The following is a 26,135-nucleotide window of genomic DNA, read 5'->3' as shown; positions in this document are numbered from 1 at the left end:
GCTATTTTTGCTATTTTTGGTTCTCTGACGCGATTTTTGGTTCGGTTCTGTTTTCTCCTCACCTAATATCATCGCTTGTCAAAATCGAGTATTTTTCTTTTAAGAAATATAGACAAATACATCAATTTTCTGTTTCTGTTTTGTGAACACCTGCAGTTCCTAGACACCTGCTCCCACCTGCTTTTACCCTGTTCTGATGTTTCACCTCCTTGCATCCCATATTATCCCAGTCATATCACGAGCGTGGGGATCTAAATTAGATTGTCAGCCACCTAAATTACCATTTTGAAAGCTTTTATGCAAAGTATGAGACTTGCATTGCAGAGTAGAAACTGAATTTCTTGATGAGAGCTACATTTTCTTTAAGTCGTAGAGTATCATTGAGCTTTCTTTTTCACAGTAATGAAGGCTTATTGTTCAGGAAGGAGCTGCCGATGCTGGTTTATACCAAAGATAGACACAAAATGCCGGTGAAACTCAGTGGCTCCGGCAGCATCTGTGGAGAAGAATAGTGAACATTTAGGGTCGGGACCTTCCTTTTCAGACTGAAAGTAGAGGTGGGGGAAATAAACTCTAGGAGAGAAAAGGGCCAGAACTGGCAGGGCCGGCAACAGATGACCTCAGGAAGGGTGGCAATCCAAAATACCCTTTTGTTGGCTGGGGAAGATGGCCCCTTTATGGACTAGCGTAGATGGGTCACCTTATTTGGCATGGATACGTTGGGCTGAAGGCACTGTTTCTGTGCTGTCTGACTCTATGCCCAAGTCTTTTTTAAAGAACTGCAGCATATTTTTACACATTCTTTCATTCATTGTGAAAAGTTGAGCAGGTCCCAATCATGGATTCTCCTAGATATTCAAAGCTTTCTAATTCATTCTTAAATGAAACACAAATTGCTGGAGTAACTTAGCGGGTCAGGTAGCATCTCTGGAGGCAAATGGACATACGACGTTTCAGGTCGCGACCCTTCTTAATTAAATATATTAAAATACTGCTTTGAACTCTACCAAAATCTATTATTAATAAATAAACATGGCACTCTTCCCTACACTTTGAGTGCTCCACCAGTTTTGACCAATCCAGCTAAATGTTAACAGTTCAATAGCTAATTAATTGCCCTGCATAGCATATGAGATAGTGCCTCTCTGCTGACCTCTGCTGTCAGTGTTTAGAAATGTCAGGTAACTTTCACTAAATGTAATTATTTTTCTTCTTTAGAGATATTGAAAACCTTAGTAATTAGTCGGGCCATTGGGTATAGAAGTTGTGAGGTCTTGTTGCAGTTGTATAAGATGTTGACGGGGCCACATTTAGAATATTGTATTCAGTTTTGGTCACCATGTCTTAGGAAAGATGTTGTCAAGCTAGAAAGTGCACTAAGAGGATTTACGAGGGTGTTGCCAGGACTCGAGGGTCTGAGTTATAGGGAGACGTTGAACTGGCTGGAACTTTATTCCTTGGAGTGCAGGAAGATAAGGGGTAATCTTGTAAGGTGTATAAAATTATGAAAGGAATAGATTGGGTAAACGCACAGTTTTTTGCCCAGGGTAGAGGGAATCGAGAACCAGAGGACATGAACAAAATGTGCAACAAAATAAAATGGCTCAATGACATCAGGTCAGTCCAATCATTTTTTTCTGACATTTGTATCTTTGGCCCAGATAACGCCATCTCTATGTCTCAAAAACTCCATTGGAAGTAACTTTCCCTCCACAATCTCCTCAGAACCTTTCTGGTCTGGACATTAAGATCACCCAGTTAGTGTTATTTTCCCCAAGAAGTTGGAACATAAGATTTAAAGATGTTAAAATGATAAAGATCACCAATAAGAATCAGAAAGTCATACAGCGTGGAAACAAGGCCCTTTGGCCCAACCTACCCACTCCGACTAACATCCCCATCTATACTAGTCCCACCTGTCTGCATTTGGCCCATTTCCCTCTAAACCTATCCTATTCATGTACCTGCCTAAATGTTTCTTAAACATGACAGTACCTGCCTCAACGATCTCCTGTGGCAGCTCATTCCATACACCCACCATCCTTTGTGTAAAAGCACGTTATCTCTCAGGTTCAGATTCAATCTTTCCCTCCTCACCTTAAACCTCTGGCTCTCTACCCTGGGCAAAAGACTGTGCACACGATCTATTCCTCTCATGATTTTCTACTCTTCCATAAGATCACCCCTTATCCTAGCCTGCTCAATCTCTCCCTTTAACTCAGGCCCTTAAGTCCTGGCAACATTCTTTGCACCTTTTCCAACTTGACAACATCTTTCCTATAACATGGTGACCAAAACTGAACACAATGCTTTAAGATGTTAAATGAAATGGTATTGGTTATTCGAGGAATTGTGAGCAGTAAACTCTGCGTAAGTCCGAATGTTTGCAATTATTACCTAAACCGGCACACATGGCCATCCTTCCCCTGCATTATTATAGCTCGATGCTCTGTTCAATTGAAACGGAACCAATAACTCATCAGTGGGACAAGAAGGCAGGAGTAGAAAATGTAAAATATTCGGAGCTATTCCTCTGTCTTTTAAATGGTCTTTTTACTTTTGGCTTTGCATGGGTTTGCCAATGAGAATTACATTTTCTGTGTTTTTGCACTTTTTTTATTGTTTTACTGTTGCTGTGCTGAGTTCAATTTTGAGTGCAGTGCTTGTAACTGATGGTTTTTCCATAAAAGTGTCTCCATATTTCGAACGGTATGAACATTGAATTTCAGGTAACTGACCTGTTAACATCTTCACCCCCCCCCCCCCCCACATCCCCTCTTTTCCCTATGCCCCAGCTGGATTCACACCCATGTCTATCCCTCCCCACCCCCACTCCTCTACCCCTCCGCCTATATTCCTTCCTCTTGCTTCACAATTTGCACCTCTTGCACTTGATCTCACACTTTTTGTCTCTTCATCTCCGGCTTTTGTCCAACCATCTATCTATCAAAGTCCCCCCTCAACTGTATCCACCTATCACTTGACAGGCTTTGTCCTGCCTCCACCTACTTTTTCCCCACCCCCTCCTTCCCACTACAATCAGTCTGAAGAAGGGTCTCAACCCGAAACGTCACCTATCCATGTTCACCAGAGATGCTGCCTGAACCGCTGAGTCACTCCAGCACTTTGTATTTTTTGTTTAATCTCTGCATTAACCCATGTCAGAAGGAGAGGAAGAAGTCCAGGGCTGAGATATTATTTGACCAGAGGAAGAATAAGAAGGAACTGGAATTTGAACAGAAACTTGCAATAGAGAAAGAGGAAATGTTGGAGAAAGAAAAACAATTGAAAATAAATCGACTTGTCCAAGAGGTACATTGGAACTGCAGGTGGTCAGATGAATGTCCGTGTGATTGCAATACTTACGTAGTTGTCAGTAAATTTAGAAAAAGGAAATGGTCTAATTCTATAATCAAGGACTTTTGGGGGTGAAATTGTAAATTATTTATTAGGAACAGCATTTTAACGTACATAACATATTATTTGTAACCTATTGTATCTTGATAAACCATTCAATATCTGCTAGGCTGTTAAATAAGAAGTATCATTGATAATGCCAGCACGGTGGTGCAGCGGTAGTTGTTGCCTTACAGCTGCAGACACCCCGGTTCGATCCTGACTACGGGTGCTGTCTGCGTGCATTCTCCCTGTGACCGCATGGGTTTTCTCCGGGTGCTCCGGTTTCTTCCCGCAATCCAAAGACGTACAGGTTTGTAGGTTAATCGGTTTCTACAAATTGTCCTTAATGCGTAGGGTAGAACTAGTGTGCGTGGTGATCATGGTCAGTGTGGACTCGGTGGGCCAAAGTGCCTGTTTCTGCGCTGTATCTCTGAAATAAACTAAAATCAACTTAAATGTTGTCAGCAAATTCACAGAAAAGAAATGGTCTAATTACATAATAAATAGACTTGGGGGGGGGGTGGGGGGGGAATTGTATTATTATTAATTAGAAACCCCATATTAACATCATAGAACAAATATATGCATAGGATAGTGTGTAGGAGAGTGCAAGTGTAGGATGATCTCTGGCCAGCATGGACTTGTTGGGCCGAAGGACCTGTTTCTACACTGTATCTCTAAACTAAACTAAACTTAAATAGTTGTCAGCAAATTCAGAGAAAAGAAATTGTCTATTTGCATTTTTAAAGGACTTCTGGGGGCAAGATTATTATGTTTTTAATTAGAAAAAGAATTTTAACTTATTATATAACAAATATATTATTTGTAGCCCACTGTATCTTGATAAAGCATTCAATATCAGCCAGGCAGCCAAATGAGAAGCTTCCCTGATAGGAGAGGGCAACATGGTACATATGTTGGGAAAAGGATAGTTCAGGACTGCACTGTGTCATTGGGGGCTTTGGGGACCTCCTCTGCCAAATTCGAGATATAGGTGGCAAATAGCCGGGGCTAAACACAGATCCTTGCTGAAGTCCACTCATCAGACAACCTTGTTTATTCCTCATCTCTAAATTAAACTAAATATCTTCTTCCCAACAACCATTAGATGTTTGAACACAACATGGTACATATAGTACATAAACTAAATAGTGGACTGTTTTGTTTGCAAGCTTTTTGCACTAATATTGGGATTTATCTTAATGGGTTTTTTTTTGTTTATCATGTTATTTATGAGTGCTGTGTTTACAGGCCTCTTATGCTGCTGCAACTAAGAATTCCATTGTTCTGTTGTTGGTACATATGAAAGGCTTAGGGGGATATGGGGAACATGTGGACAGATGGGAATGGCATGCGCTAGGCACCTTGGCCGGCATGGACAAGTTGGGCCGAAGGGCTTGTTTGCATCCGATAGGACTATATATTTAGTTTAGTGATGCAAGAAACAGGCCCTTCGGCCCACCGAGTCCATGCTGACCATCGATCACCTGTACACTAGTTCATGGGTTCTGGAGGCAGAATTAGGCCATTAGACCTATCAAGTCTACTCCGCCATTCAATCATGGCTGATATATCTTTTCCTCTCAACCCCATTCTCCTACCTTCGTCCCATAACCCCTGAAACTAGTTCTATCTTACACACTAGGGACAATTTACAGGGGCCAATTAACCTACAAACCCATATGTTTTTGGAACTGTACAGTCTATGACTGTAAACATTAAACACTCAATCCCTGACTAAATTAAGAAATGTGTAATAGACAGTGGAGAAAAAATTTGAAGTGGGTAGTTGATTAAATGTGGTCGCCTTTCAGTAATGTTCACCACATAACAGCAAGAACATTTACATATATAGCAATCTGTTGAAGTGTCTAGAGTGAGCTAAGTTATCGGTACATTGCCTCAGGTCTCTGAAACAGAACGGGAAGATTTGGAAGAATCTGCAGAAGTCCAGCACTGGGTGGAGAAGTTGTGCCAGACTCGGTTAGAGCAAATCTCTTCAGCAGAGAATGAATCCCTTGAGGTAATAGTAGTGTGATGTATCCAAGAATTCAGAAATCTGTGCACTGTGTGAGGCACTTGGTGTTATTATTTTGAGTAACTTGGAGGGGAGGGGAATGGAAATAATTCAACAGCTAATGAGGACAACCTTATTTTGATGACTTGTCAATAAAACTATGACAAGTTACCAAAATTGGAAATCTCAAATTAGCATGGTCTCTTGGTTTGGAACTCTTGGGCAGAAAATGATCATACAATTTAGATACCATTAAGATTGATGTACTTTTTTTTCTCTTTCTTTAGAATATTTCAGCCTGAAATGTTAACATATATATTAAATCCAGGCCCTGTTTACCAGGTTTAGTTAGGTACGAATGTAATTAGGGAATAGGATTACTACAGTATATTTCAGACACAAAGAGCTGGTGTAACCAGCAGGTCAGGCAGCATCTCTGGAGAACATGGATAGGTGATGTTTCAATTCAGGACCCTTCTTCAGACTAATTGTAGTTGGGGGTGAAGAAAGCTGGAAAGAGTTGGGGATATACCTGCTTTCAAGAAGTTCTCCAATCAACCTGAAGAAGGGTACTGGCCAAAAACATCACCTATCCATGTTCTCGATGGGTGCTGCCTGACCTGCTGAGTTATTCCTGCACTGTGTGTCTTTTTTTGTAAAGCAGCATCTGCAGTTCCTTATTTCTACAATAAATTTCAGGTTTCTTCATAAACAAGTAGGTAGGAAGATCAGCATCGGGAAATGTGTAGACACAAGGAACTGCAGATGCTGGAATCCTGAGCGAAACACAAAGCGTGGAGGAACTCAGCAGATCAGGCAGCATCTGTAGGAGGAATGTACAGGCGACATTTGGGATTGGGACCCTTCTTCAGACTTGTGATTGGGTATATTGAATAGGAGCAGACAGCCAAGGTAAATTAGGTCAAATCTGCGCCATACCGATCAGAATATGTGTGGATATAAATTAAGAATAATATTGTGGACGACAGATGGCACAATGGGCTAAGTGTTCGGCTGGCAACCAGAAGGTAGCTGGTTCGAATCCCGCTTGGAGTGCATACTGTCGTTGTGTCCTTGGGCAAGACACTTCACCCACCTTTGCCTGTGTGTGTCCTTGGGCAAGACACTTCACCCACCTTTGCCTGTGTGTGTGAATGTAATTATGTGAAGCACTTTGGGGTCAATGCAAGTTGACTAAAAATGTGCTATATAAATAAAGAAATTTAAAAGAAATTTAAAAAATTTAAATAAGTGAATTTAATGAAAATAAGTGAATCAAAATGATAGGTTGATGAAAAACTAAATCAGTTGGAGGACAAACTAAAATGGGCAATGATCTTGGCAGATTTTCAAAAGAAAACATTTAAAGCAAGTTCAACAGACTGCAAGAAAATATGTCCTGCATAAAAACCATGACTAAAACCTAAAATGAGATCTATGAATGAATAATCAGAATGAAAATATGTGACCATAATGAGAGAGGAACGCACTTGGTATCTGGACCACAGCAGAGGTGTGTTCAGAGATTAAGAGAGAAGACAAAATGAACTGGAAACAAAGTATTAAATACAATACAATTCAATTTATTGTCATTTGGACCCCTTGAGGTCCAAACGAAATGCCGTTTCTGCAGCCATACATTACAAACAAATAGACCCAAGACACAACATAATTTACATAAACATCCATCACATTGCTGTGATGGAAGGCCAAAAAAACTTCTCTCTCCACTGTACTCTCCCCCCCGATGTCAGAGTCAGAGTCAAAGTCAAAGCCCCCGGCGGGCGATGGCGATTGTCCCGTGGCCATTAAAGCCACGCCGGGTGATGCAAGGTCGCACACCGGGTCTTGGTGTTAGAGCCCCCGGCGCGCGCTCGCAGAGACCCGCCGCCATTCCAAGCCGCGCGGGGCGGTGCTGTAAGGCCCCACTCCAGGTGCTCTTCAACCCCGCAACTCGGGCGGGAGAAGTCGCCGCTGCGGAAGCCCCGAAAAGCGGTCTCCCCCAGGGACCCGCGGGCTCCCGGTGTTACCGTCCGCCAAACCCGCAGTTGCAGCCACCGGATCTCCGGAGGTCGGGTCGCAGCAGCGTCCACCACAGCTCCACCCGCTCTGGACTCGGCCAGCTCCGCGACGGTGAGGTGAGTAGTTGGCACCACAGCCCCCGGTCTTCCTGTTGGAGGCCGCTCCTCGTTGCAGCCCCAACGACAACGGAGACCCGACAAAGAAAAGGTCGGGTCTCCCGTGCAGGGAGTGATTTAAAAGTTACCCCCAACCCCCCCACACCACCCCCCCCCCACACATACCCCAACAAAAATAACAAAAACTACATAAAAACATAGACATAAAATAATAAAAAAACGCAGACGGACTGCAGAGGCCGCTGCTGACGAGAGTCGCGCCACCTACAAAAATTTAATTTTGTCAAGGAATCAAATTGTCAAGGAATCAAAAACAAAATGAAATGATCAATTAGAGTATCAGGCTGATTGATTAGTAGGACGGGATGTTACAATCCCTAAGGTTTTTCACTACAATTGACAGTTGGTATTCTTGGGGATGACCACTAGATAATTTTGCTACCAATCAGATACATCTTCAGTTGTGTACCTCAACATCACTGGGTGTTTCGGCCTTTTATCACAAGACACCATCAGTCGAGGCAGGCCCACTGCAGGGAGATCAGACCTGGGTGTGTGTCTTATGGTTAGCCTCTAGATGGTCACGTGGGAGCCCAGACAGCATCTTTTCTCTTCAGCCACCGTCAGTGACTGCTCCATTCTGCTTTTTTCCTTCCATCTTCCTCTCTACCACTGACTGTGACTGGTTGGGCTCTGGACTCGTGTCCGTTGGTGGGACAGTACTTGGTTGAGCTTCGCCTGGGGTGCTGATACCTTGTGGACTGTGGTGGTTAACCTGCCACTGGGCTTCACTCCACTGACTTGGCCTACCTCTTAGAAAGTAATGGTCAATGCGAGGCCCCACACCAAGCTCTCTCAGGCACTTTTTCCTGCCCTTCTCTGATGTTATCTTTTCCCAGCCACAGATGCAGCTTTGTATGAAAATAGAACCATGAAGAAAATGAAAAGTTCAAATCGCCAACAGCGATCACGGAATGATGAGACATTAAGTAATTATCTTGCAACAGTGTCTGCCAGGAAGATAAATTAGATGAGTAGAAGTCATGGATGAGATGAGAATTTGTGATAACTATTGTTTTTTTTAGGATAAGGAAGGCATGAAGCTAACCAAACACAACAAGGTTAAACTCTCTGACAAGGATAAAATGCATCCATGCTTGTTAAAAGAATTAAGTGAGGTGCTACGTCACACATTCAATTATAAGGGGAAAAAAGAGTCTGGTTGGGAAGAACTGGTAGCAAGTTAACATATAACCTTGAGGATGAAGAGAAAACATTTTCATGAAACATTTCCATTAACAGCAATGGTAGGAAACCTAATAAAGTATCAACATGCTGCTGGGGTGATGGAGACAGATACAATAGTGGCATTTAAGAGGCGTTTAGATGCACAGGGAATGGAGAGGAACGGATCACATGCATGCAGAAGAGATTAATTTAATGTTGACATCTTTGCGACCATTTTGGGTTCAGAATTTACTTGGATTCGTGTTTCTATGCCGCAGTAACTAGAGGGCCCACATTTTAGAAGAGATCTTTCTGTAATTGCTGCCAAAGCAACAAATGTTTGAGAAACTGGGTCTTAAAATAATGGTTTTAGTTATTATTGGAGTGAATATTTTATTGCTTGATTTTGTGAAGTTATTAAAAGAACTGCTGTCCACAAACAGGGGTCTACTGCACCACCACCTCCACCTCCTCCTCCGTCAGTAACTGTGCGGAAATTTGCCGGCGGTTTCCAGCTTCACACCACGGATCTTGACGACATCAACCTGGATCAGTTTGATCCGCCGGTGAAACGGATGCCACCCCCTCCGCCTGCGTCCCATTTTACCCCCTCGCCTTATCCCGCCAAGCTCCCGACCCCAGCGATCCCGACCCCACGTAAAAAGCCCGCTCCGCCTCCCCCGTCCTCGTCACCGCGCCACGCAAACACGGGCTCAAAGATGCCACCGATGCCACCTCCATTGCCTCCCGCGCCCCCGCTGCCACCCACACCTCTCCCCCCGCCCCTGCCCACCCATCCCACTGCCTTCCCGCGTTCCCAAGGCACCATTCCCGAAGGAAGAGAAAACAAGTCAAATTATTACTCCCAGCCGGACACGGACTCTGGTCGTGAATGGGAGCCCCAGAGCTTTGGGCCAAAAGCTGCATACAGTCCGATTTACAACCGGACTGGTGAATGTTCATATCCAACCAGCCACAAGGTATTGGAAGGCAAGAGGTTTATTGTGGTTGCTGTGTGCGAACCTGTCTGTAACTATATTCTGCATCTTCCCCTTTGCTCTACATCTTGAACTGTATCTACGTGTGGTAAATCTGATATGCAGCACTGCCAGTCTTAGGTAACACGCGACTTATGGAACTTGCACTTATGTAAGCAATTCATTAAGCCCACTGACGCCCATGTGCTCTCCATGTCGTAGCTGCCCCCGTGGTCTCATAGAAACATAGAAAATAGGTGCAGGAGGAGGCCAGTCGGCCCTTCGAGCCAGCACTGCCATTCATTGTGATCATGGCTGTTCGTCCCCTATCAATAACCCGTGCCTGCCTTTTCCCCATATCCCTTGACTCTACTAGCCCCTAGAGTATCTAACTCACTCTTAAATCCATCCAGTGACTTGGCCTCCACTGCCCTCTGTGGCAGGGAACTCCATAAATTCACAACTCTCTGGGTGAAAACGTTTTTTCTCACCTCAGTCTTAAATGACCTCCCCTTTATTCTAAGACTGTGGCCCCTGGTTCTGGACTCGCCCAACATTGGGAATTTTTTTCCTGCATCTAGCTTGTCCTGTCCTTTTATAATTTTATATGTTTCTATAAGATCCCCCTCATCCTTCTAAACTCCAGTGAATACTCCATGTGGGAGCTCTCCCCGTAGTCTCTGCCTTGGAGCTCTCTCCATGATCTCCACCTCGGAGTTTCCACTTGCTCTGCACCACAGAGCACCCCCCCCCCCCCCCCCCCCCCCCTCCAGTCTCTGGCGAATAGTATTTACACGTGTGCAACAGCACTTCCGTTTCCGACTTGTGTAACATCTAACTTATGCAAGGGTTTGCGGAGCATAACCCTTGCATAAATCGAAGAGAGCATCTGTGTGTGTGTGCGATCCTAACCTTAGATGCTGTCTGTGTGTGGAGTTTGCATGTTCTCCCTGTGACCGTGTGGGTTTCATTCCACATCCCAAAGGGTTTGTAGGTTAATTGGCCCTCTGTAAATGTTCCCTCATGTGGCAGGGATTGGATGCAAAAGTGGGAAAACATAGAACTAGCGTGAAGGGACGAGCAATGGTCAGCGTGGACACAGTAGGCCAGTTTCCATTATGTAGCTTTCTATCAATTCAAAGCCCAAATGTAGAATCTGCTGCAGGATAGCAAAGCAATTTACTATAGAGTGAATGCTGCATTTTTGGAGATATTACAGACCATTAAGCCCCTGATCAAAAGCTTGCATTTCATTTTGTGTGAAGCACTTGTGTTATTTCTGATATAGTTACTGCATGGTAAAACTGTAAATCAGTTAAATCAGTGCAGATGGGCCTTTGGCTTTTCCCTGTTGATAATGATTGTCTGTGTTAGAGTGTGAAGTTTGCGTTAAATGGAGGTGAATATTTGTTCCCAACTTTTGTGTGTGTGTGACCAGCATAACCAAAGGTAAAACTCAACAAAGTTAAAAATTAGAATGTATATATTAATGAATAAATATCTAATATTTTAAATTGGTCAACTGAACCCTACCTTTTGGTTCACTGGTCAGATGTTGCTTACTTGGAAAAGTGCATGTGTTTGAAGTGATTTACCACCAATAGTTATGATTTATATTCCCAAAATTGATGATTAATCTGTCTTTATATGTCTCAGGTCATGAGGAATACATCTCATGGTAGCAAAATCTCTTCTGCATCCAATAACCCATTGGTATGTGACCAGACAATAGCTCAAATAATCAGCGAGACCTAGGATAATCTTAGCATCAGAGACAGATCTTTGCTTTTGAACATTGGATATAGGGAGCATTTTCTCTTCTTATGTTGGACCTGGTGACACAGTGGCGTAGTGGTAGAGTTGCAGCCTTATAGTGTCAGAGACCCAGGTTCGATCCTGACTATGGGTTCTGTCTGTATGGAGTTTGTACATTCTTCCCATGACAACATGGGTGATCCGATTTCCTACCACACTCCAAAGAGGTGCAGGTGTGTAGGTTAATTGGCTTAAGTAAAAATTGTGTAAATTGTCCCTAATGTGCAGTGTGTGCTAGTTTAACGGGGATCACTGGTCGGCGCGGAATCAGTCCCTGTATCTCTAAACTAAATTTAAAGTAAACTGCTCTTGAATACTTGCCACTTAATTACTGTATTACTTATTAAAATCCATCAATTGGTAGGATATGGAAATGTTTCTTAAGAATGAAGTTTTTTTTGGGAGGTGGGGGGAAATTGGAGCTATAATAGAACCACTGTTCCCTCATAGTTCTTTTACATTGAATTGCGTCTCAATGTTAGTCTTTTAAGGTACAATGCAATTTTACATTATTTCCAAACATGAATTGCCTAACTATCTATAGTTTCTACAAGAAACCTAGACTATGTGCTGTTCCCCATTTCAAGGTCGTCGGCAGAAATGCTTAATTGAGAAAGTTTAACATATATTAGATGAATATATTTTTGAATAGGTTTATTATTGTCGTGTCTTGTGGCAGAGTGATACGGCTTTCAGCATGTATCTTATTAAAATGGATTGTGGAATTTCTATTAGCCACTAGTTCATTCACAAATACATTGTGCTTTCCCTTTCTCTCTGTCATGGGTGATTGTTCATCATGTACTGCACATAACGTCAGCAACTTGCCCCAAGCCCACCTACGCAAACACGACCAATGGGCCCATTGGTTTCCAAACCAGTCATGCTGCCTCCTAGCCCCAGCCTGATTAAAAAAACATGGGTTAAATCGGAACTGGTAAGTTTGCTTTCTCTAATATTATCTACCTGTAAAAAAGCTCTGCACTTAACGTATTTATTATTCATAGATTCATGCAGCACGGAAACAGACCCTTCAGCCCAAATTGCCCATGCTGACCAACTTGCCAGCATGGGCAAGTTGGGCTGAAGGGTCTGTTGCCGTATTGTATGACTAAAATGCCCCATCTACACTAGTCCTAACTGCCTGTGTTCGGTCCATGTCATACATAAGCCATGCACATGTCCAAATGTCTTCTAAACGTTGTGATAGTACCTGCCTCAACTACCTCCTGGGAGCTCATACCATACACCCAACAACCTCTGTATGTTAAAAAAAAAATGGCCCCTCAGATTTCCCTTAAATCTTTCTTTCCCCCCCATTCACCCCCTTAAACGTATGTCCTCTGGTTCTCCTACTCTGGGTAAAATATCCTATTTATCCTATCTATTCCTCTCATGATCTTATAACTATTTGGTGTGGGATCATTTTTATACCAAAGCAATTTCTCTACATTGTGGAATTGAAGATCCCTTGAATTGAAGGCTCTTCTGGGTCAATGTGTGGTAAATCAGAAGTCAGGCCCGCCGATTCCTAAGCTGAAAAGGAAACAAAGTGCTGGAGTAACTCAGCAGGTCAGGCAGCATCCCTGGAGAACGTGGATAGGTGGCGTTTCAGATTGGGGCCCCTCTTCAGACTGACACGAAACGTCACTTATCCATGTTCTCCAGAGATGCTGCCTGACTCGCTGAGTTACTCCAGCACTTTGTGCCCTTTTGTGTAAACCAGCATCTGCAGTTCCTTGTTTCTGGATTGCTAAACTGTTCTGAAAATCCAGTGATTGCCTGCAGCTCTGGATATATCTGCTGGTGAGTGATTGGAGTCAACTGCTTAGTTTGATGGTGATGGTTCGATAGCATGACATCTCAGAGTTTCAGCCTTTCAAGATCTGTCCTGGGTGCTACTTAGGGATGAGGTTTTTAGCAAGTTGTCATGGGCTTCCCATTGAGCAGGAGTTTTAAATCGATAATTCAAACACACTTCCAATTATTGAGAAGAAAAACACAAAGTGCAGGACTAACTGAACAGGGCAGGCAGCATCTTTGGAGATCCATGTTCTCGAGATGCTGCCTGGCCCACTGAGTTACCCCAGCACTTTGTGTCTTTTTATTGTAAAGTAGAATCTGCAGTTTGTTGTAACTGCAATTATTGAGCTTGTGTTTTTTAGTCAGAGTTGTACAAGGGAATGGGTCAGTGCAATACTTAATGCAAAAACATGGAAATGTTGTTTTAATATTCTTTAATGTTTCATTAGTTAATACACCTACTATACAAACACAGTAAGGATGAACAGTGAGTGTCTGCAGGGTATTCTAAGGGCAATACTGAATTTTAAACTTGTTGCAGTACTCCAATGGGTTATTTTGTAAGTAACATGTCCTCGTAAAAGGGTTGATATGTTACATCTTGCTCAACAACATTCAACTCAAGAACATCTCATTCCAAAATAATTCAATGTATGCTATCTTTGCTGCTTTTAATAAAAAACATAACTTTTTCAGTGAATTAAGTCCCTGCCCAGGACATCTGTTTTGACTGCTAAAGGTGTATTTGCCAGTAACATATTTAAAAAATAGAACATGGAAAGTACAGCACAAGAACAGGCCCACAATGTCCGTGCCGGACATGATTCCAAGACCATCTCTTATCTACCTGTGCATAATCCATATCCCTATCCAAAATCCTTTAAATGCCACTATCACATCTGCCTCCATCGCCAACCCTGTCAGTGCATTTCAGGTATTCACCATCCTATTTGTAAAAATAAATTGTCCCTCACATCTTGTTTAAATTAGCCCCTCACATTTTAAAGCTCTGCCATATAGTATTCAATTTCCCCATCTGGGAGAAAGGTTCTGACTGTCTATACTCTCTCTGCCTTTCATAATAATTTAATATCCTTCTATCAGCTCTCCCCGCAACCTCCGGCTTTCAAGAAAAAACAATCCAAGTTTATCCAACCTCTCCAAGTAACTGATTACCCCTAGCCCAGACAATATTCTGGCAAACCTTCTCTGCACCCTCTCCAAAGCCTCCACATCCTTCCTGTAATGGGGCGACCAGAACTGCATGCAAGACTCCAAATGCCGTCTAACCAAAGTCCTAAAAAGCTGCATCATGACTTCCTGACCTGTAAACTCAATGCCCCGACCTATTAATGAAAGCATACCGTATGTCTCCTTTATCACTCTTTACCAATTTCATGATACATGGTGACATAATAAAAATATTAATGTTGTATTATGTTTTGTCCCTCTATCTCTTCCATTCTACCCAAGTAATATAAAGACCTATAAATCACATTCGGTAGCATCCCAATGTTACTTTTAATGGGTAGATGAATTGATGTTGATTAGGTCTTTAGATTGGTACAGACATTGTGGGCCGAAGGGCCTGTTGACGTTGTGTACTGTTTCATCTCCATTGACATTTCCACCCTGGAAAAAAGGTTCTGATTGCATACCCTGTTGTTGCCTTTCATAATTTTATATACTTCTATCAGGTCTTCGCTCAGCCCCACTGTGGACCAAACAATATCAATGAATCACCAGTATGTCTTTTGCTACCAGAAAGACATGCCTTACAATGTGTAACATTAAGATGACACAAAATGCACAACCATTACTTTACACTTTGTTTCCCAGTACTGTGTTTGCCTTGGAATGATTTGTAGTGAATTAATTGGTTCTATTTAAACAAATTCCCATCTTGAGTCCATAATCAAAAGCACATATCTTTTAAAACCCATTATTGTTGGTGATTTACCACATTACCTACATAAAATGATTTACTGCATTATAACACTTCTGTCACCCATTGTAAGAATCAGTGAGTTCAGTGTACCAGTGATATATCAAGGAGTCAAACAATTCTTAATATTAATCTGTCCATTGCGGATCCTTATGAAGTCTATCATCTAGCCGAATGATGGATGCCAAAATTGGCTCATCAAACTGTCCTGTGTCACCTAATTATCGACAAGCCACTGAAGAAATAAATTAGTGTCAAGACGTCATACTGCGCATCAAGAACTGGTTATGGACTACAAATCATCATTATTACTCTCTTCTTCTTAGGCTGACTCTTTCAGTCATTGTTCCTTATCTCTCCACATCACCATCTATATAGAAACATAGAAAATAGGTGCAGGAGTAGGCCATTCGGCCCTTCGAGCCTGCACCGCCATTCAATATGATCATGGCTGATCATCCAACTCGGTATCCTGTACCTGCCTTCTCTCCATACCCCCTGATTTCTCTGGTTTCCCTTATCCCTAACCTGTCTGAAGAAAGGTCTCGACCCAAAACGTCACCGATTCCTTCTCTCCAGAGATGCTGCCTGTTCCGCTGATTTACTCCATCTTTTTGTATCTTATCTTTCAGTCCGGGGTCAGTTTGCTTCTCAGCTTGTGTGCATACAAAGGTGGATGAAAAGGCCAATGTGTAATTTGCAGACACTGCCACATGTGTGATGGGAGGCATTTAGGATTAGGGTTATTATTGTTACGTGTACTGAGGTACAGTGACAAGCTTTGTTTTGCATGCAATCGAACCAACTCATATAATACCAAACATGAATACAATCAAGTCAAACTCAAGTACAATAAATAGAGCAAAGGGGAAGCTGCAGAGTGCAGAATATAGTTCTCAGCATTGTAGTGCAACAGTTCCAGAGACAAAGTCCAATGTCCGTAATGAGGTCGGTTGGAGAATCTGAATTGTGCCTTAGCTTATGGAAGGACCGTTCAGAAGCCTGATCAAAGAGGGGAAGAAGCTGTTCCTGACTCTGGTGGTGCGCGCTTACAAAGTTCTGTCCTTCTACCTGACTGGAGTAGAGAGAAGGATTGAGCTGAGTGATTGTGTTTGCTGCTTTCCTGAGGCAGCGTAAAGTGCAGATGGAGTCAATGTTGGGGAATCAGATCTGTGTGATGGACTGGGCTACATCCACAACTCTGCAATTTCCTGCATGACTTGACCTAACTACCTCCTCTGGCAGCTCGTACCATACATCCACCATCCCCTCTATGAAAAAGTTGAACCTCGGGTTCCTATTAAGTCTTTCCCCACTCACCTTAAAGCTTTGTCCCGTGGTTCTTGATTCTGCTAGTCTGGGTAAAAGACTGTGTATTCACCCTATCTATTCCTCTCATGATTTTATGCACCACAGTCATCACACCTCCGCCTCTTGCACTCCATGAAATAGAGTCCTAGCCTGTCCAACCTCTCCCTGTAGCTCGAGCCAGGCAACATCCTGGTAAGTCTTCCCTGCACTCTTTCCAGCTTAACAACATCCTTCCTACAGCAGGGTGTCCAAAACTGAACACAATACTACAGGTGGTCAGGCAGCCTTGCACAACTGTAAGATAACATACCAACTTTGATACACAATATGTGTCGGAAGGAGCTGTAGATGCTGGTTTGTATGACAATAGACACAAAATGCTGGAGTAACTCAGTGGGTCAGGCAACATCTCTGGAGAAAAGGAATAGGTGATATTTTGGGTCGGAACTCTTCTTCAGTCAACTCGCTGAGTTACTCCAACATTTTGTGTCGTATCTTCTATATGCAATATCTTGATTGATGAAGGCCAATGTACCAAAGTGCTTCTTTACCATCCAATCTACCAGTGAAGTTACTTTCAGGGAACGATGCCCCTATACTCATAGATCTCACTGCTCTACAACACTTCCTAAGGCTCTACTTAGAACTAATTCTTTTTCACACGTGCTCTAATTAAAAATTGTAATAACTCCGATGAGATGGATTAGGTACATATGAAACCAGAGCAGTGTTGGAGAGTATAAATCTGCTGTAACAAGTACATAAAATAGAAAGAACACTTCATATTGATTTTAGCATTGTGGAATTAACTTTTGAATTCTGAAGCTTTATATTGACTGATGGAGGTATAGGATAAATACAATTGCAAGGTGAATAGCGATCTATGAAAAGTGCCAAGTCTATCGATCTAATGATCTTCTGTTAATTCATGAAGTCATTTTCACAATTTCCTCCATTATAATCAAATCATTGGTTAAATCACTTTCCAATTAATTATTTATTCCAATTCTATGTAAAGCCTTAACAACGTCATTAGCAGATCTTACTTACATAGAAATGACAGACCCTTTGGCCCACAACGACGGTGCCGAACATGATGCCAAGTTAAACTAATCTCACATGATCACATCCCTCCATCCCTTCCATATCTATGTGCCTATCTAAAAGCCCCTTAAATGCCACTATTGTATCTGCCTTCACCACCACCCCCGGCAGTGCCTTCCAGCCACCCTCCACTCTCTGTGTTCAAAGAAGGGTCTTGAACTGGAACGTCACCTATCCGTGACTTCCAAGGATGCTGCTTGACCCCTTAAGTTACTCCAGCATTTTGGGTCATTTTGGGCCGATCCACTTTCTACAGGGATGCTGCCTGATCCGTTGAGTTACTCCAGAACTTTGCTTTGTTCTTTATAAACCAACATCTGCAGTTGCTTGTTTCTCCAAGTCTACCACACTGAGTGAACTTTTGGTTTATCAACCCTTCATCGCCTTCAATCCCCTTTGGTAAATAATAAGGCTCCTGTCAAATAACTCGGGATGTTAATACATCAAAGTGCTGAATTTAAATTGTTGTGATTCTTAATACTTTTCTCATTTCACAGCAACCAGAAATGTTAAAACGAATGGTAGTCTACAATTCGTCATTTCGTTCTAAAGGAAAGCACGTAAATAATAAGGACATTTTACCTTAATTTACTTAATTCCTTTTCTTTAGGCATGTATTTTGAAATAGATGTACAGCATGTTTGAGCTCTTCGTTTATCTCTTTTATCCTTTTGTTCCATAAATGACTGGAGTCTTTCGAGGTTTTAAAAAAATAATTAAAAACAGGTGCCACAGTAGCACAGCTGGTAGAGCTGCTGCCTTACAACGTCAGAGACTCGGGTTCAATCCAGACCTTCTTCAGTCTGAAGCAGGGTCAGGACCCGAAATGTCACCCATTCCTTCTATCCAGAGATGCTGCCTGTCTCGCTGACTTACTGCAGCATTTTCTATCTATCTTTGGTTTAAACCAAAATCTGCAATTCCTTCCTAAACAACTCTATACTTTCGGTTACCTACCTCTATCATCTTCATTGGATCAGAGTAATTTTCCCCTTTTGATGTTCTTCATTATTTTTTTCTGGAGGGGGGAAGTTGCAAGCACGACGTAAATGAAAATCTACAGAGTGGAAGAACATTGGCAAAATATGTTTTTTTTTTTTTTTTTTTTTTTTTTTAATTAGAAGTACGGTAAATTACAATAACACACAACACATATATCTTAATACATTTTTTGTACCGCTTCATTTTTTTTTTTTTTAAAGCTTTAAGAAAAAGATAGAAGTAAGGAAAGTAAAGAAGGTGCGCAAGAGTTGTGAAGTGCAGGAGAGTGTTGGGAAAAGAAAGCCCCTTAGAAAAGAAGTTAGAGAAGGAAGTAAAGTAAGAAAGTAGACCCTAGAAAAGAAAGAAAAAGAAAGTAAGGACAATCGCTCTATTATAACATTAAACTCCGCAGAAAGACTACCAACCAAGTCTGTTTTTGTTGTTTTATCTCCCAATGCCAGGTCCTGATACCATTTATTTATTTATTTATTTTTTAAATTACTATTGCACCTCATGCTTGTAATAGGTCCATAAACGTAGACCACGTCTTTTGGAATTGGTTTGCTTTATCTGCTAAGAGGAATCTCATCTCTTCCAGATGTAATGTTTCAAACATATTTGATATCCACATTTTTATTGTTGGTGTGGGCGCATTTTTCCAGAATTTAAGTATGAGCTTTTTTCCCATTATTAGCCCGTAATTGAGTAAATTCTTCTGATACACGTTTAATTCAGGGATACCTTCCGATATCCCAAAAATGATCCATTCTGGTTTTGGTACCAGTTTTATTTTAATTAATTTTGAAAAAATATCAAATATTCCATGCCAGAATTTTTGTACAAAAAACAAAAGAGTGCGCTATGGTAGCTTCTTGACACAGACATTTATCACAGATTGGTGAAACATTAGGAAAGATTTTATTTAATTTAGTTTTTGAATAGTATAGTCTATGTAATGTTTTGAATTGGATAAGCGTATGTCGTACATTGATCGAGCATTTATGCACCTGTAGTAAATGTTTATCCCAGCTCTCTTTTGAAATTTTTATAGCTAATTCTTGTTCCCAGTCTCTTCTAATTCCGTCTGTTGTGGGTATTTCTATGTTTAAAATGATATTATATAAGTACGATATTAATTTAGCTGATTCCGCCTTTGTCTTCATTGCTTCATCCAGTAAGTCGGAAGGCATATTATGATAGTCTTTTGTGTATTTTTTCAAATAATCACAGATTTGAAGATATTTAAAATATTGGTTATTTTTCAAATTATTTTTCAAAATATGTTTAGTGCACATATGAAGGGCGAGAATGCAAACTTCAAGGGCTACTATAAGCAGCATATCGAACATATTTTATCATATGGACATTAAATGTTTCAACTATGTGGATCGCAATAAGTACAGAGGTGGAGTGGTAAATAGAACCATATCTTTCCTTTGATTGTCAGGTGGAATCAGTCTACTGTAACATTTGTGGAAATACTGTCCCTCTATTATAAATTGAATGTTTTAAACCTTATGAGAGAGAGTTTCTTTTGTCTCTGTTTCAGCTCTTAATATTTGTTTCTGATGTAAAGCAAATTAGTGTTTGATTTTAACATAGAAGAATTTGTTGCATAATCACTTTTGGTAGCAAAATTATTACCAATAATGGTGGGATTTATTAGGGAAAGTTTGTCATTTCCTTTCAAATTTATATTTAATAATATATGTATAAATGATTGATTAATCTATCATATGCACTTATGCAATGATATTAAAGATATATATATATATATGTATATGTATATGTATATGTATATGTATATGTATATATATATATATATATGTATGTGTGTATGTGTGTATATATGTATATATATATAATATACATATAAACAATTAATTAAACTATCTTTTTGTGCACTTATGCAATGATATTGAAGATATATGTATATATTCATAAAGATATATGTATATATTTATATATTGATTAAGCTACCTTATGAGCACCAATGAAATGATATTAAATAAATATATTTATTGTGGCAGCACCAAACGTGGTGAACAAACAGTTGCTTTATTCAGACATAATAGGTTCGAAATACATACACGTTGGGTCCTCTAACATATTGTCATTGCTGCTGCAGCTGAGCAAGGGTATTATCTCGAGCTCAGCTATCTGTCAACTGATGATCTCCCGGTGAGATCTGCTTAAGAATCAGGACACTCCCCTTAACCCATGACGTCACGTGACAGCCCTTGTAACCACTGACCGTGGTGGCCATTTTTGTTGTTGCTGCGGTGACCATGTGGTAGTATGGCCATGGCGGCCATTTTGGCGGCCGGCTGAGGCGGCCAACCGAGGTAATTTGCAGATGCGTGCAGGGCGGCCGGCATCGACGGGCCTCACCTCACTGCTGCAGGTAGGGACTCCACCCACCGTCGCCAGTGCCGTCGGAGACCGGCTGCGCTGCCGCGCCCTCGGCGGAGACTCGAAGCTGCCGGGGAATCTGTCGCGGGACCACCGATTCACGACCCGCTGAGGCTCCACCCAGCTGCTGGGCCGACCACAACCCGACCGGATGGGCAGCCAGCACCCGGGGAGGTGCAAAAGGACGTCTTCGGGTAGCCGCCCCAGGTAGGCCCGCTCTATCAGGAGGCTAGGCCTTGAGCAGCGGGGTAATGGGCGGGTCCGCTCTCTCCCCGCTCCTGGGGCCATCGGGCGAGCGGCGGTGATGCTGGGGGCAGGGGGCTGCTAAACTCGCAGCTCCTGCAGCAGCTGGTGGGGGGGGCGACGGCTGGTGGGGGAGCGACGGCAGCCATGGCCTCTCAGCTCCAGTGGTCGGCTCCGGGCGGGTCATGTGGGAGAGAGATTGATGGCCGTCAAACAAGGCTCAGACCATGCACTTGACCTGGACGGCCTGCGGCATACCTTACGGTAGGGCCGGTTTGGTGGCAGCATCGTTCAGCAGGGCTGGGCTGTCGGCTGTAGACATCAGGTATCCCGAGGTTGCGTGTGTCGGGAGAAATCTAAAATCCCAATTTGGATCGTCGCGGGTCACCAATGTAGTGGCACCAAACGTGGTGAACAAACAGTTGCTTCATCCAGGTGACAGCCTCGTAACCACTGACGATGGTTCGACTGTAAGTGGTCTGACTATTAGCCAACACCATATTGTCTTTAATATCATTGTATAAGTGCACATAATATAGCTTAATCAATGGTTTACTATGTGTGCGTGTGTGTGTGTGCGCGTGTGTGTGTAGAACTGTATATTAGTTACAGAAGTTATTGTGATGGATGCAAAGTGATAAATACCTGGATATGACGTCTTGCCAACTTGAGTTTAATGCCAAATGTGTATTCTGTAAGAGTAACTATGTAAACAAAGTGGTATCAGTAAAACCTGCCAGTATGTTCTTTATTATGTAAGAAATATTCTGACGTGCTGTTATGTTGTTCCAGGGCTTTCAGAAATATGTGGAGGACTTTGATCCGTATTCCATGGTAAGTAATACATATTGGAGAGTTAAGATAAGAGCAAAAAAAAACTTTGCCAAAATGCCTTGAGAAAAGGGAAGGGAAGTAGGGGGTGGCATGGAGGCTCAGCGGTAGAGTTGCTGCCTTACAGCGCCCGAGACCCGAGTTCGATCCTGACTACAGCTGCTGTTTGTATGGAGTTTGTACATTCTTCCCAAGACCACGCATGTTTTCTCCAGTAAGCTCCGGTTTCCTCCCACAAGACATACAGGTTTGTAGGATAATTGTCTTGGTATAAATGTAAATTGTCCCTATTGTGTGTAGAATAGTGTTAATGTACGGGGATCGCTGGTCAGAGCAGACTCGGTGGGCCAAAGGGCCTGTTTCCGCACAGTATCTCTAAACTAAAAACTAAACTATAGTAAAAACCAATGCCATAGCATTGATGTACATGGGATCTTGGGGTCCATCACACCCTGAATGTGGCAACACGGGCATATATAGTGGTAAAGAAGGCCTATGGTATGCTTAAGAAGGAACTGCAGATGCTGGAAAATCGAAGGTAGACAAACTCAAACTGTTGGAGAAACTCAGCGGGTGAGGCAGCATCTATGGAGCGAAGGAAATAGGCAACGTTTCGGGCCATCTGAAGAAGGGTTTTGGCCCAAAACTTTGCCTATTTCCTTCGCTCCATAGATGCTGCCTCACCTGCTGAGTTTGTCCAGCACTTTTGGCTACCTATGATATGCTAGCCTTCACTGGACAGGGCGTTGGTCAGGTAGTCATGATGCAGCTTTATAGGACTTTGGCCGGGCCGCATTTAGAATATTGTGTGCAGTTCTGGTCACCCCATTACTAGGAAGGATGGGGAGGCTTTGGTGAGGGTGCAAAGGAAGTTCACCAGAACGTTGCCTGGATGAAGGGTTATCAGCTACAGGGAGGGGTTGGAGAGACTTGGATTGCTCTCTGTGGAGGTTGTGGAGAGACAGCTTCCTATAACCAAATTTGGTCAAATGTCACCAAATGTTGATCACAGCTGCTTTTGCCTTTTAGAACTTAGAATATAGAACATAAAACAGTACAGCACAGGAACAGGCCCTTCGGCCCTCAATGTCCATGCCGAACATGATGCCAAGTTAAACTGATCTCCTCTGCCTGCACATGATCCACATGTCTCCATTCCCTGTATATCCATGTGCCTATCTAAAAGCCTCTTCAATGCCACTATCGTATCCGTCTCCACCACCACCCCTGGCAGCACGATCCAGGCACTCGCCATTCTCTACAAATAACGCATGGCAATAATAAACCTAAACCTAAACCCTATGTTTAAAAACTTGCCCCGCACATCTCCTTCAAACTCTGCCCCCTCGCTTTAAAGCTATGTCCTCAAGTTATGACATTTCCACCCTGGGAGAAAGCTATTGCCCTGGACTGGTTGAAAGTAAACCATTCTTCTTGGAAAGAGAGAAGTTGGCCAAAGAAAATAAACTCCTAACTGAGGTGCTTTTGTATTGAAGAACAGTTACACAAAGTGCTGGAGTAACTCAGCGGGTCAGGCAGCATCTCTAGAGAACATGGACAGGTGACATTTCAGGTCGGGACCCTTCTTCAGAATCATGGTTAGGTTAGGTCACATTGCGGGGGGGGGGTTTTGTGTGTCTTTTTTATGTACGCCACAGATGCTGCCTGACCTGCTGAGTTACTGCAGCACTTTGGATCTTTTTTTGTAAACTATCTTCTGCAGTTTCTTCTATTTGCTTTTGTATCTGTTGCTCATTACACAGGAATTCAATATTTAGCCCCATCACGTACAATTTAAAACAATATATATATATATATATATATATATATATATATATATATATATATAACAGATCATTGGTTGGATACATTCCACTTTTCACCATTGTCTGTGACTAATTTAGATTCTTCAGGTTTTGGAGTGACTGTCAGATGAGAGAGATGATTAATATTTAAAATCAAGTCACTCCTCGGCGATAGATTTAATAATCCAACACTGAAATGAAAGATGGCCCTTGGGGAATAAAGATGAAGCAGGAAAGAAATTAATCTAGTAATTAGAAACACTAAAAAGAGCCATGAAATGTCCTTGGCAAGTAGGATTTAGGAAAATCCCATGTTCTATATTAGGAGCAAGAGTATAGCAACAAGAGTGGCACGATGGCGCAGTGGTAGAGTTACTGCCTTACAATGCCAGAGACCTAGGTTCAATCCTGACTACGGTGCTGTCTGTTCGGAGTTTGTACATTCTCCCTGTGACCGTGTGGGCCTTTTCCGGGTGCTTCGGTTTCCTTCCACACTTCAAAGACGTACGGGTTCGTATATGGATTGACTTCTGTAAATTGTCCCTAGTGTGTGGGATAATGCTAGTGTACGGGGTGGTCGCTGGTTGGCACAGACTCACTGGGCCCAAGGGCCTGTTCCACACTGTATCTCTAAAGTCTAAAGTAAAGTCTAATAAAGAAAGGACAGGTCCACATAATGTTCGACTCGATGGGCCGAAAGGCCTAATTTATCAAATCTGTCTTGTGGATCTGATTAATTTGCAGTTAATTAGCGATTGTTTTTGTGGATAGAATGTGTTTATGGTCATATACGTGTATACTTGGTTTCCATAACTTTCCCTTTGCTAAATTGACTTTCAAACTTTAGGCTTTGGTTTGGGGACAACAATATGTTAAATAAACAGAAGCAAGCTATATTCCTTAATGTCTTTAAAATGTAATGATAGGTGACAATGTCAAGCTGAGCACAATCAATTTACATTTTTTATCTGTTTAAAACACTAATCTATTCTTGACCATGCAATGAAATGTTTCTGGCATTTTTTATTTTGGACCTTTTTCTTGTTGAGTCCACACACAAGGTTAGAAGTTGTTCAGCCAGAGCTGGACACACTTCTCAGCATCCGCATACAATGGTGTCTGTCTTGTGCTTCTTTTGCTTCCGGTGCATGGTGGTAGAAAGATTGGTGGAAACAGGGCCGCGACGTGAATGCTCTATCCTTGAGCCCATTTTGGACCAATAACTATGTATTAGATGATTAATAACTACAGTTGGGGGGGAAATAAACACAAAATGATGTGTTGTTAATCACACTTAAAAGTGTTTTTCAATTTCCCTTCCAACTAAAAAAATCAGCAACTGTGCAGGGTGGATGAGTTGCTGCCTCACAGCACGAGAGGCACAGTTTGGGCCTGATCTTGGGTGCCAAAATGCAGAGTTTGCACATTCATCTTATGACTGTGTGGGTTTTCACTGGCTGCTCCGGTTTCCTCCCACATCCCAAAGACGTGTTTATTGTCACGTGAACCGAGGTACAGTAAAAAGCATTTGTTGCGTGCTAACCAGTCAGGGGAAAGACGATACATGATTACAATCGAACCGTCCACAGTGTACAGATACAGGATAATAATAATAATAATAAATTTTATTTATGGGCGCCTTTCAAGAGTCTCAAGGACACCTTACAAAGATTTAGCAAGTAGAGGAAAAACATGTAAGCGGAATGAAATAAATAGTAGAGACATGACTAGTACACAAATTAAAGACAGAATTCAGTTCAAAACACAATATGAGGCAATTCAAGCACAGATGAAAAGGGAGGGTGACGTGGGGCTAAGGATAGGCAGAGGTGAAGAGATGGGTATTGAGGCGGGACTGGAAGATGGTGAGGGACACGGAATTGCGGATCAGTTGGGGGAGGGAGTTGCAGAGCCTGGGAGCTGCCCTGGAGAAGGCTCTGTCCCCAAAACTGCGGAGGTTGGACGTGGATGGAGAGGATACCGGCTGATGTGGATCTGAGGGACCGTGAGGGTTGGTAGGGGGAGAGGAGGTCAGTGAGATATGGGGGGGGGCTGATGGTGGAGGGCTTTGTAGGTGAGGACCAGGATTTTGTAGGTGATCCGGTGGGAGATGGGAAGCCAGTAAAG

At 42.3% G+C, this 26,135-nt stretch overlaps 1 protein-coding gene across 2 annotated transcripts in view; it reads left to right on the top strand.

The window, feature by feature from the left end:
• The window catches only part of ush1c (USH1 protein network component harmonin), a 110,419-nt gene that overhangs the window by 62,845 nt on the left and 21,439 nt on the right, over window positions 1–26,135 (top strand). For both annotated transcript variants that reach the window (XM_033039000.1, XM_033038999.1), the window contains exon 16: window positions 22,165–22,206. In XM_033039000.1, coding sequence (XP_032894891.1) covers window positions 22,165–22,206 — 42 coding nt within the window. The remainder of the gene's footprint in view (window positions 1–22,164; window positions 22,207–26,135) is intronic.

Source organism: Amblyraja radiata, chromosome 20 (assembly GCF_010909765.2).
Source record: "Amblyraja radiata isolate CabotCenter1 chromosome 20, sAmbRad1.1.pri, whole genome shotgun sequence".
Lineage (NCBI taxonomy): Eukaryota > Metazoa > Chordata > Chondrichthyes > Rajiformes > Rajidae > Amblyraja > Amblyraja radiata.
This window is presented reverse-complemented; position numbering and strand designations above follow the sequence as displayed.